Here is a 13,936-nt window from a genome sequence, read left to right as displayed (position 1 = left end):
CATGACCAGTATTAGTGGCAATTTAAAAGAAGAAGAATATTACAAATAATGATATTTTAAAAAAAGATTTTACAGAGAGCTATGCAAAATACTCTTGTTGAGTATACCTGTGTGATCCTGGGTGTATCAAACAAAGAGGGTAGTGAAGTGCACACAGTGTAGTTCCTGTTTGTGACACTCAGAGCTCTGACAGAAAAATGCCATATTCCACATAGCTGGACCATTACTCCTCCAGCCAGGGAGGGCATGTAAAGAAGAATTTGCCTGTGGTTGGTGTTTTCTTTGTTGTGTTGTAATGCAATTGGTAAACTCAAAGCCATCAATCAGTGAAAAGTTTGGCACCATATTGGGAAAAATCATTGCACTTTGACTGTGTAAGATGGGATAATTTATAAGCGCTTTACTTTATGAGCCTTTAAATTTGTTGTTTTGATCATGCAGTTGTAATGATGCCTGCATAGAAATTCCAATTTTGATGCATGGAAAATTGTCAACATTCGATATGTTTTTCAGTGGGAAAAGAACTATTATTTAGAAACTCAGGTAGACAATCAATGTGGGAATCAACACAGTCTTTAGTTTAGTATATAAGCTAGTATGCATTTGACACACTTGATATTTTTTTTCTTTTTCTCTATTCTTTCATTGAATGATTGGACTGCAGGTTAATAACCAGTGAAATGGTCGGTATCCCAGAGATCAATCCAGACCTCCCTACCCCAAGCAGTTCCAGTCTCATCTCTCAGGACCATGCCACGCCTGTCAGCCGCACCCCTGCCATGCCATCAGCACACCCCCACAGGCACCGGAACATGCCCCAACAGCTTCTCCGTCCCTCCGTCATTACCTGCGCCCCTGCACCTCTCATGAGGGAGTCTAATGGGGCAGAGCTGGCTGCCAGGCCAGGAGCAGGAGGCGGGGTCGGGCATGGACCGGTCTTCCTGAATGGGCGGGGCACAGAGGATGTGGACAGGTGGTCATCAGGGAGGATGCAGCAGAGGTCCCTCAGCAACTCAGGTGAGATTACCGGTCTGAGATGAGATGACCTGTGGTAGCACAAGTATTGTCAGGTTTACTTACAAATTACCCAGTGGTTAAAGTTACCCTGTGATTTGTAAAGCATAATGTGATTTAAACATTGATGGAAGATGTTCTACAAAAAATAATCAATCTTTATGAATGGTCTTATGACTGTATACCTTGCACAGCCATAAAGCATGTACAATAGAATATGCTACACTTCAGAGAGATAAAAAGCTGCTCCATGATAGTAATGATATGCAATGCAGGGCCGGCGGAGCGTTTTCAAAAGCGTGGGGGCCCACTTCCGGGTTTCATGAGCTAACAAGCAAGATTAAAAAAAAAAAAAAAAGGTCCTCAGCCCGTCTCTCCCCTTCCACTTCCAGGTTTGTTTGTTTGGTTTTTTTTTTTCAGCTGACGAGCAAAAAAGAAAAAGAAAGAAAAGGTCTTCAGTGGAAAAACATAACCTTACTGCGCTCACACTTCAAGATCTCTATCCATTTCTATTTAGTGCCACTTACGTACTTCCGGGTTAAAAAAAGTGTGGGGGCCCAAAGTGATGACACCTTATGTATTCCTTTTATATGGGGCCGTGGGGGCCGTGGGGGCCGAGCCCCCACGGCCCCCACGGCCCCCACGGTTCTGCCGGCCATGCAATGACAATTTTCTCTGCTTTGCTACTATGAAACGTCACTGGCATGTCAGTGAGATGTTCTTTCTCATCTCTTGCATTCTCATTCATGATTGCTTCAACAGATGTTGATCCAGATATCGAGGAGCACTTCAGAAGGAGTTTAGGCAGACACTACCTGGAGGCGTACTCAAGCCCCCCTCCCTCAGCCACCTCCCCCACTTTGGGCCAGTCCACATCGTCTTCATCCTCCTCCGCTCCTCCCTCATTGCCAAATGGAAACGAGGTCAACATCACGGGATCAGTGGATGACCATTTTGCCAAAGCCCTGGGTGACAAGTGGTCCCAGATCAAGGATGTGATTGAGCCCTCCATGGACCGGTCCTCTCCCTCATCATCACCCTCCTCATCACCTTCTATCAGTGTGTCCTCCCCTGTTGTGCAGCAGCAAGCCTCGGTGGCATCGTGAGCACTAGGAACATATCTCAGAAAGACTTGTTGGATTCCTCTTTACCGAGCCCCAAGGAGTGTTATGGAGATGACAGTCCGAAGACTGATAATAGTGATGAACCTCCTTACTACAGATAGTGTAAAAATGTTGTGCCATTTTGGATCCTTGATTGAACAAAGAGATCAAGATATTGAACACAAAGTACAGTCCATTCTTTCAGGTATCTTGGTAGGTTAAAGGAACAACAAGCTTTCCTCAAGCATTGATGTTTATGCCGAGAGTGTTTGCGCCATTGGACTGCAGAAAGATATTGAGACAGAGCTGTATGTGAGTTTATTTGACTCTGCTCCGTTTACAGGATTATAGCATGGAGGAGCCCTGTGAAAGGATCACTATCAATGCCCGATGTGTGAAGTAACCCGAAGGGAAGTGTTTGCACACCATACACAGTTTACAGGGAGTGGAAGTGTGATTCTGGAGTGAGATGTCATGAACAAACATGGAGACTCCTCCTTGAAGCTTATTGAGATTATTTCACCTTGCAATATCATAGTGAAACTGACTCTGGTCATCTGTTATCATTGCACACTTATTACTACCTTTCTCTATCTTGAGTTTATCAAATAGCGCCATAACTGGTTATGAGTTACATTGTCAGTGATTGATGGTGATAGGTATCATATCACAGGAATCATAAAGTTCCTATCAGTGTCATCACCTTTAAATGGTTTGAGTGACTGAAAAGTAGATGACCTTTCTGTAAAGGTCATTAAAGAGGCATCACTCTTGCTGAGTATGGTAGATGGAGGAGGAGGAGAAAGAGAGAGACCTTTATAACTGTACTGGATCATCACTGGAATGTTGGTTTTGTGTTGGATATGGGGACAGGTCATATATGAAAATTTGCTGAGTCTTTATTTACCTTGCAAAAGTGACATGTTACAGCATTAGACCTTGACATAAACAGTGCAAAGTAATTCCTTTGTGCTCCTTATTCTTTGAAGAGAAGATAAAAATGACCAAAGTTTGAGTCCAGCTTTTGACTGTTAGAGTCTGAGAATGTCACTTTTTTTTTTCTTGCAGACATTTCAATGTCAAATAGGCATCTATTCATTGTGAATATACTGCAGCATAATATGACACATATTTTTGTATAGATCTGTGTTCATTTGCCTGTTGCTTTTTGTGTGAAAACTTTTTTTTTCACCTTTTGTGCTACATTCAGGGCAGAAATGGTGATATTCTTCCCATGCTTTTGTTGCATTGTAAGTAATTGATTTTAATCAAACAGTTTTGTATAAAAATGAAGACTGTAACTGAATGCATTGCACATGATATGATGTCGAGAGTCTACTATGTTGTAGGTCATGATTGTGTTGAAAGATTTTCTCAATGTCTTGCAATGAGCACACAACATGGAAAAGCAGTTCAAAAAAGTCCCTAAGAAGCTAGTGCGTAATACAAAGGATGTACCCAATCTCATTGTTCACTCATACTCTTGGTCTGCATAAGGACCGACTGCAATGAATATGAAGTTATCATTCTTGTGTTGACGTTCCAGGAAAATGTGCCTGGTGCATGTGGCTCAAATATGCGGGTATACTTTTTTGTGTGTATTTGTCTGGGCAGCTGCTAGGCAGACAATGAGAGGTACAATAAAAGGTTTGTAGTAAGAGCCAGGTGGTGTGTCAATGTTGGCATTAAGCCAGTCAGCTGGTTGGCAGACCCTTGGTTAGGAGAGGCAACCAAGATTTCTTCTTTAGACATCCAACCCAGTTATGGTCTAATTCTATGTCTTTCTCTTTCACTCTCTTCCTTACTGATCCACTCTGTCCTCTAGTGTATTCTCTCCTACATTCTATTGTTTGTTTATTTTTTAGTTCAATTCATTTCCTGCATTTTTTTCCCATTTCTATCTATCTTCTAAATGTCCTGTTCCCCCTTTTTCCCCCTTGTACCACATGCTGTACTTTAGCAATTAAATTGTTAAAGAAATGATCTGTTATGTCTTTTGTCTCCTAGATTTAATCTATTTCAGTCCAACCATACAAAGCAGTTTGAAAATCGCACATTTGTGAGAGGCGATGGAGGCATTGTCGTAAGATTTCATTGAAAAACAAATTTTTTATTGATGAGGGACATGCCGATACTTGGAGTAAATAGTTTTGGTTAATGAGCTCTATCGTTTGTTCTCTCATACTAACAAACAGAATGAAAAGGTTGGAAGTGACTGGGTGGGATAAATAACGTCTCCATGTGTTGACAATGATTGTATCGCGTGATGACAACAGTCAGGTTTATACATCAGTAGCAGTCTCATTGTACATTGAGGTGTTGGTATATGCTTCTTCTTTTGGATAAATGAGGATAGATTGGAAGCAGACTGTATTTTTAGAGATTTATTACCTTGGTGTCTGTTGACAAAATAATTTGCTTTCTTTCTTCTTAACATATGTTTGAATATTTTCTCAAAGGTATCGGCCAAGTTTTAATGAAACAGAAAAATTATGATCAAATCAGTATTGAATATCTTTGCATTAAGTGGTAATTCATGAAGAAATTTTCATTGTATTTTGATAAGTTTTAGGCATTGCCATGTTCCATCAACTGATCAAGGTGAGATCTGTTGGCAATTCATATGAAGAAAAAGTGAATTCATTACCCAAGATTCACCATGTATCAGACTACATCCCATTCTCTCCAAGTCATGTGTTTGGACATGCACACAAATGACTGTCCATGTTTAGTGTCACATGGAAAATAATTTCTGTCCTTGTCTAAATTCCACAATTCTCATCTCAAAAGTGGCTAATATCTTATTAGGCACCGATGTGCATCCTTGTAATAGCATAAAGTGAACTGAATATGTCCGTTATTCTCCACAGCAATAAAGTGACGTACATTGGTTATTTGCCATGACCGACTTCCTATGTAGAATGGATTGGACAATCTGTGCTTTGTTTCACAGTAGACAAACATTGTAAATAATTCTTTAGATGACCGGGGATGAGAAGTATTTGTAAATATTGTAAAACAAGCCAACTATGAGAATTTCGATATAACTTTAATCAAGCAGTTATTACTGTTGTGTCTGTGTGGTTTAAAGGCAGAATATGTGTTGTTTGTGCCTGTTTATTGTATGTTATACAGAAATACTGTCTTGTCCAGACTTTGTGTGATTTTATCATCCTGTATGTGTATCTGAGTGGTTGAAGAGTTCCAGTATCTGTGTACTTGTGTCATAGCAAGGTGGAATATCTTGACTAGCATGTCATGCATTCTGTATTTGGAAAAATAAAAAATACAGACATTTTATAGAATTCATGACGTCTCTGGAATGTGCAATTCTGATGTCTTTGAATGATTGGTGTGATGAAATATTCCACTTCATTGCAAAGTTGATAGACCTCTAACCCTTAGTGATCAGAAAAAGATATCCATGCCGATTTGTTTTTATTTTCCTAATGCTTTATAGGTGAACATGGAATCAGCTTTACTCAATGAAATATTGCCAGTGAATGGAATATTTATAAAAGTCAGTATTTTGTTGTTATATGGTGTGTGTGTGTGTGTGTGTGTGTGTGTGTGTGTATGTGTGTGTGTGTGGTAAAGGTGAGCTGGAGCGATATTTAGAAGAGACATTTAAAGGTTATATTGGGTTATCTCAAAGATTCATCTACACTGCATCATAAGAGGATAGAGTTTGTACCTAACAAGACAACATTGTTTTATTTCATCCAGTTTACATAATACAATATTATACAAGAGTAAAAAAGCCTCTTTTTTTTTTTCAATTTGTTCGCAACAAAAATGAATCAGAAAATTCTAGTCCGTTGTTTCTCAAAAATCCTTAGTAGTAATTCAAGGGGAAGAATTACTAGAATAATGGAATTAATGCACACACACACACACACACACCCACACACACACACGTGCAAACCCTCTCTTATTCTCGGGTAATGTTTCACATTCAACATACTGTACCCATATTCTATTTGTGATTTCTTCTGTTATCTTGCGATGGAATTCAGTACTTCCCCCCGGGACTTTCCCCGCCTAATGGAAAGTCTTTGACAACGAGACAGCCACCCCAGTTATCGCCGGTAGTAACATAACTTGGCGACCCAAATTCTCGCTATTTTAGCATGAAATGTAGAAAGGAAAATATTACACGGGGAAGTTTGCTTGTACAGTTATGTTTAAAGACCCTTCGTCTCACATAGTTTAGCATTCATTGAAGTTCCAAACCATATTCTCGACGTATCTTCCTTTAGTGATTCAAATGTTTGAGTTCTTCTGCTGCATCTCACTTCCCTTCTGTGAGCTACAGAGTCAATTCTATTTGGTCTTTGTTTTTCTGAACGTCACAAAGAAGACAATGACGTAAGCATTCCTCTATCTTTAGCTTGGAGTCGCCGAGTGTCTGTGATGTGTAACGAGATACCAGTGAGATAGACGTCCAAGACTGCGTGGGGGAATGACCCGTGGGACGCCTCCCCTAAACCAGCGGCGATGCAAGGCTATTCAGATAGTGATACTTATTAGCAATGGATTGTCACAACTGTGAAATAAAATCTCAATACAAATATTCATGAAATCATAATTCAGAGAGAGAGAGAGGGACACGGAGGGAACAGTAGGAGACAAAAGGGGTTGGAACACGCGGTATTGGAGGTGAACTTAATAAAGGAGGAGGAAGAAGAAGAAAAGATGGATAAAAAGAAAGAGGTAGAGTAAATATAGGTGGTGGTGGTGGTGGTAGAGGGGGAGTGAACTAGGAGATTATCATAGTCACTGAGAAATTAAGAAATAACTATTGTATGCTCTTATTCAATCTTGAATATTTTGCGCGTTCCGAGTTTCTAGGGTGTAAGTACCGAAACATTTTGATAGACGATAAACACATTTTTTGTGTGTGTGTGTGTTACGTGTTACTGTACAGGTATAATGTTTTGCGATTTCCCATCATATAGAATAGAGAACAAATGAATGTTGATGAAGTCCGTAATACCAGCACGCCATAATTCAATCTGGAATTTCCTGCTAGCTTGATGTTAGCTCTAAGGAAACCGTCGCTCTACGAATCAAACTAGTCTTAATTAAATTCCTCGTCAAATGAGACATCTTGCAAGCAATAATACCCCTGATCACGAAACCAATAGGGAGGCAAAAAGAAATTGAATTACGTCCACTGGACGTGTTGGGAGAGAGAGGAATACCAGTGAGAATTCGTTTCATTGGTATACGGCGTGCTGACGGTTGTTGGTTTTTTTTTTCTGTTTCTTTCATGTCGCTGAAAGTGACGCGAATAGGAAGTAATTTGCTTGGTGTATGTCATGAATGACAAGCACGATCTGAATGGAAGTTATTTGACGAGCGCGGCTTGTCTGAAGTATTCAAAGCGCGCAAGCACGCTTTCCACATGACGGAAGTATTGTTCAGCATACGGGTCCGCAGGATTTCCGGCTATGTTCACATTCACTCAAGACATCCTAAATTTAACCTCACTTTAGCTGTAACGCATTCTGTCAAACTTCTTTGAGAATTCTCTTCTATGTATACACGTATCAATCTTGAGTGATATGCTTTGTCTATAAATGAAGGCGAAGTTTGATAGCGTTGGCCTATATACTAAGCAAGGGAAAATTTTACCGCATGAGAAATTGTTTTAAAAGACAGTGGTCACATGAAAACAACAACTGCATGCATGTGTATCCAAAAAATTCTAATGGGGGAAATACGTAAAGAAGAACGTTATGACCTTAATAATATTCTATATGCCAGCTGTCGTGTCATGTGTCATTTCATCTAAATGTATAGATCGATTAGAATATCCATTGGTGAGATCAAAGATCCAACACACTACGGAGTGAGGGATCTTTGGTGAGATGATGACGAGGACCGTTGTTTCTCACTCCACTTTTGATTCAGACAGCGAAAATAATGATTTTTCTTGCTTGTTCATGAAGGCAATGGCTCGCGTCATTTTGAGAGATGCTATAAAGATATACTAGTAGCAACCTGGAAATTACAGGACGTGGTGTGGAATTTACCAAAAAAAAAAAGTCTTAGATGCGAAAAGGTTAAGTCAGACTTCACCTTCCAAATGAATTTTTATTTAGTGTATTGCCACTCTTTATACAAGTCAATCTCCTTCCAAATAAATTCTTATATAAAATAGTGCAATGCCACTCTTTGTTCAAGTCCGATCAGCCTCCGTGAACAGATTGTAATTAAAACATTACAATGGTAAAAGTTTGATGGAAATTTTGGTGAGAAAACGTATCCTTCTTATCAAATCAGCGTTGTGTTGTAGGACCAATAACCTAAAATTATTATTTTGGGGACGGGGGAGGTATTCTAGTTGTTAGATTACGGACAAAATATATGCTTTCTTTTTCTCAGTATTTTGTCAAAACGCACCATCATAAGTTGTGGCATGACGGCATAATTACACTCATCTGCACTCATCCAGTTCGCATAAATGGTTGTCGCGAATATGACAGATTTCGTGAAAACGAGTAAGACCTTAAACTTTCACTATCTTATAAATTCCAGCCGATTTTGTTTGATTTTGTTGTGCTGCTAAAGAGTAAAAACGAACATTATACTGTGCAGCACATGCGACATTATTCAAAGCCATGATCTCGGCAACCATTTGATAACCACAGGGCATTATGGTAATTGATCCATTGATTTAAGTGGTCAAAATGCCCTTCGATCATCTTTTTTTTTTTTTTTTTTTTTTTTTTTTAGGTTTCACTCCATTTTTTGTCAGGAAGAAATTGTATTCGCTTATACGTTGTTATTCATGTTGATCCGGAAAACTCCTGGATATACAAACAATAAAGGTAGTAACATTGCCCATTCACGTCATCATCACGAGTGAATGCTCACCAGCCAGTCAGACAGAGATGAAGAAGTGACTCGGACGAGTCACCTAACTGTTCTCTCCGTGATTTTCACAACTTACACAAAATAGACCTAAGTTCAGTCGAACAGATTTAATTTCTATTTGGATGAATCATAATCTACATCGATATGTTGTTATTCATGATTTTTATTCTGAATATATGTTCTTCTTCAAGCGCAATTAAAATAACGGAAGGCGTGATTAGGCAAAATGCAAAACTTATCCTGCAGTGTAGTCCTAAATAAAATGTTCCAAAGTTGTTATGAGGCCATTTTACTAATCATTTTACTTATCCCATCTGGGTACGTTCTTCTGTAAGGGCGATTAAAGGATAAAGGTGTGATTACACAAATTCAAGACTTGCAGGGCTATTAAGATGCCCCCACGTAAAGGATATCATAGGTATTTTAAATAGGAAACATTTCCCGTACGTCAGCAATTTCTATACCAAATCATGTTCAAAACTATTCCTAAATGATTCGAGAACAAGAGTAATAACTAGTCGCGGTTGTTTTCTGCTCGTGTTAATTCATTGATTTCCAAGTCTTTCAGCTGAGAATTCTCTTTTATATTTGTATTCTATTTTCACAAGAGGAACTAAAAAGAACGATAGTGGAGATAGACAACACACCAATGATTATAAAACGTAAGATTTGACACTACGTAGACTGCTAACTTTTGTGCTTTCATAAAGAATGTAATATTGCTTCGGTTACATTATTCAGATTTTTTTGTTAGTCTGCAAACTTGTCAAAAACCATGTCTTCAAATCATGGAGGTACAAACATTGTACCTCCATGTTCAGACTCAATACGCCACGATATTATACGAACATACACACCTGAGATCAAGGCAAGAGCCTTATCAGCGCATGCGTAGACGAACTTCCCCTCGCATTCTCGCCCATCTCTCAAGGACATATGAAATGAGTGCGAGGTATGTGATGAATTGATAAAATAAATCCATGTCCATTTTGTAAATAGAAACCAGCGATGAAACCCCTCCTGACGAAAGAGGGATATTGTAGGCCTACATACCAACCGTCATTGGACCTCGACAGGAATGAGATTTCGACTAAAAATGTCGGTGCCTGAAATCCGTTTTTCATCATGGCATGATCATTGCCAGAAATAGAAATACCTACGCAGCCAGGATTTATGACACACCTTATCAAGGACAGAAAGCTGGGTACATGGCGACGACCAGATTACCGGTAGTGAACTCCCTTCTTCTACGAGCGACTCGTTGTACATCCGCTCTTTCTTTCTTTTCTTTTTTTTAATGGAAAGACAGTTTTAACAATATCAACAAGCTATTAGTGTGTAATAATATTTGATTATAAAGACATGCTATCATTCGTATAGATTAGTAGTAATTAATCTGAAAAGTTTCTACTTTTCCAAGGAAAAGTGGTGGTCCGAGAGGGCCGAAAAACAAAACAAAACGTGAAGATGCAGAGATGCTAAGATCTTTTGTTGTTGTTGTTGTTGTTGTTGTTGTTGTTTTGTTTTGTTTTGTTTTGTTTTTTTTTTTGGGGGGGGGGTGAGTGGTGGTGGTGGCGGTGATTAAAAATCCATGTACTAGTTAGTATTTCTTTCCTTTTTTTTGTAATGAGGCGTGAGAAAAAGCGTCAGATGTGTGCGTGTGACAAAAAGACCCCTGAGGCGTGAGTCTCCCGCCTAATGCGTGGGACTTGGTAGGTGTGTAGATGATAAAGAGGTTGTCACAAACTGGAGAGGTCTATGCAGCAATAGATTATATTTGAAATGCTCATAACCGTGCGTAACGATCGGCAATACAGATGGATTACTTTGAACACTTGACTCCTATTACAAGTACCAGAAAGATTTTCCTCAAACTTTCACTGGTGTGCCCTACTGATATTGCTGCATTCCCTCAACCCACGTGTATTATTAGGTATATATTAATAAGTATATTATTAAGTCATCATTAAGTCATTTAAGTATTTTATAACCTCTTCTCCAAGAACTTATCCTCCAGGATGGGGTATGATCTTAGATACCCATCTGTGCATTTTACAGAGAATATCAATTGGTTGTGGAATAAGATAGACATCTACACTCAAGTCTCAACTTTGACTCTTAGTGCATGATCTTTATTATATAACAACTTAAGATGGATGTATATAAAACCTGTTTGATGACTAAATTATATAGCTAGCTGGGAATTAATATGTTCATGACTATTTCATTTTGTGTTTAGAAATGATGACCATACTATCTTTTGTGTAGATTATGATGAAATCATCATACATAATCTTTATCAAACTCAAGATAATCATTAAGCATAAGCAATTCAATCAAAACGAATATAATTCTCAAGAATACAGATTCATCATCATTACCAAAACTTATCAACAGGTAATAAAACCTGGCACCACTATCCTTCCATCATCATGATTCTGAATTTTTGCAGTTATGTCTTGTAGTTTTGTCATGTTTGATTTGGTTTGAATAAACTGAACTGAACTGAACTGAACTGAACTGAACAACTTATTCTTCCTCATTCCTCACAACAAATCACTTGTAAAACAATGAACCATCCAATCATCCATCATAAATACACAGGTATCAAATACACAGGTATCAATTAGCATTGAAACCAATTCAGGTTTATTGTTAATGTCCAAGCAAGGAGAAACAGACAAAATAAAAATATCTGCTTGCAACTGCGTCATCACATCTCAACATCTTTTGCCCACATTCTCTTTTGTTCAGTGATATTTCCTGTACTTGCAAATGGCATGAAAGGTTATGTGCCATAGACCTGACCTCTCCACCACTACACATAATCATATTTTGGAACAGGTGAGGAAAAGGGACTTAGGTAGCTATTAGAAAAAATAGCAACAACAAACAGATAGATGGATAGACAGATAGTAAGAAAGTGAAATAGGCATATCAATAGATATTATACAACACCTAAAAAGAATGTAGCTATCCAATTGGTCGATTGCCCATCATGTGTCTCTTAGTTAAAAGTTCCATCGCATGCTGTGGCTGTCAGCCATGCAATTTTGTTTGAGCCAAAATGGACAGCGCATGGCTGAATGTCACCCATTTCCATCAACTCTCATGTTAAACTCACGATTGACTTGACGTTTTTGTTCCATCGCACGGCTCTGATGTCACTATAAACAAACATTTGCCGCGCGCACTCAACAATTACAAGCACGCTTATAAGCGCATACTTTTGTCACTCATTTTTGTAAACAACTTCAACCAATCGGCTTCGCGTACGTACGTACGTACACGGTGACTGTCTTTCGGTGACGTCTTTCACGGAAAATGGTTGCCATTCTGTGCTAAATTCAAGAATCTGTGTGGGCCACATCTGTTGATGTTTGAGGTGTTGTATAAAACAAATAGTGTATGGTCTTTACCCGTGCAATGGAGCAAGCTTTCGCACTCGGGGAAAGCTGAGGCGCACTATTCAACTCGGCTTCGCATCATTGAATAGAGCACCTCTATCTTTCACCTTGTGCGAAATCTTGTGCCATCGCACTCGTGACCATTCACTATGTGTATATAGTCAGTCAGTCAGTCAGACAGACAGACATATAGACAGCCAGACACAGACAGACTGAAAGACATACAGAGTAACAGAGAAAGATAGTAAGATGGAAATACAGACACACACAAGATGGCAGGATAGACAGACAGACAGACAGACAAAACAATATTGTAATCCCCACAACACCTGTGACAGGCCCCAAGTTCCTGCCTGTTATGTTTTTTTGTATGTGTGCAAGAGATAACTGTGAATGAAATATGCTCTGATCAATTAATTTCACATGTTAATACAGATGAGATGAAAGGTAATATAAACCTTGATTTATCATACACATAATGTTACATTGCACAATTTGTAATTATGACAATTATTTAGTTCTCATTTCCAGTTGCAAAAATATAGACTTAACTGAGTATAAGAAATATAGTGGGAAGGCATAAAGTACAAAATTAAAGTTTTGCATAATGAGAACACAACATCCATATATATAGTAGACAGCATAAAATATAAAATCAAAGTTCTGCTTATGGGATTATATAACATCTATATGTACACTTCACTGCAGTGCAAACATATTTCACTACATTGGCTTGACAGCATAGGTGAAGACTCATAGCTTCATTAGCCAAAACGACTGTACATACACAAGTAAACATTTGTTTTCATAAATTCTTTCCAATTTTAGAATAAAGCAGATGTACATATACACTATGCCAAGCTTTATATCTTCTGCAGCAGTAAAACACATCCATATTTATAAATTGAAAAATGGCAGAGAATAATGACCACTGATTCATCCATAATTGATACAGGGTGATATACTATGATGAAGTTTATATAACCTGATGATCACAGCCAATTGTGGTGCCATCCATCCGTCACAAAATATTTTTTTTTAGTACTTACAGAAAAGAGTAATCCTCTGTAGGTCTTCCAATATTATTTCACATGTACACTGCTATATACCTGCTTTGACTAGTATTATGGTTTCTGCTTCAACGACTTAGTCATAACCAAACTACACATTGTGGGTTACAGACTTCTTGGTAGATGAATTACAAGAAAACAGTAAAACATTACCCACTGGTACAACAATTTATCTTTGATACTTATGTCATTTACAAAGAAATTTTCATTGGTCGACCCTCCCAATTTTCAACAAATCTGTACATAACATTTGGTCACATAAGGATGTGGAGTTGCAAACCGATAGGTTTATAATTAAAGAATAGAAGGATTGGAGAAATTTTATCTTTTCTGTCTACTTACTGATAGAGTCTACCAGAAACAAAAAGAAAAGAATCAAGTTACCCAGTAAAAATAATATTATGACAATTCTACAAATGAAACATTTCATCCTACTATACTGGCAACAATGAAATATTTC

General features: G+C 38.3%; 1 protein-coding gene across 1 annotated transcript in view; it reads left to right on the top strand.

Annotated features, from left to right (window-relative positions):
- Nucleotides 1-2,908, top strand: part of LOC139708910 (transcription cofactor vestigial-like protein 4) — a 31,947-nt gene extending 29,039 nt beyond the window's left edge. Inside the window, exons 3-4 of the mRNA XM_071620874.1 lie at nucleotides 665-1,017; nucleotides 1,777-2,908. Coding sequence (XP_071476975.1) covers nucleotides 665-1,017; nucleotides 1,777-2,120 — 697 coding nt within the window. The 3' untranslated portion in view covers nucleotides 2,121-2,908. The remainder of the gene's footprint in view (nucleotides 1-664; nucleotides 1,018-1,776) is intronic.
- Nucleotides 2,909-13,936: the final 11,028 nt, after the last annotated feature.

Source organism: Diadema antillarum, unplaced genomic scaffold, assembly GCF_040938485.1.
Source record: "Diadema antillarum isolate AM-2024a unplaced genomic scaffold, OU_Dant_1.0 seq00001386_RagTag, whole genome shotgun sequence".
In the NCBI taxonomy this organism is placed as follows: Eukaryota; Metazoa; Echinodermata; class Echinoidea; order Diadematoida; family Diadematidae; genus Diadema; species Diadema antillarum.
The sequence above is the reverse complement of the archived record's forward strand: the minus strand, read 5'-3'. Positions and strand labels throughout refer to the sequence as shown.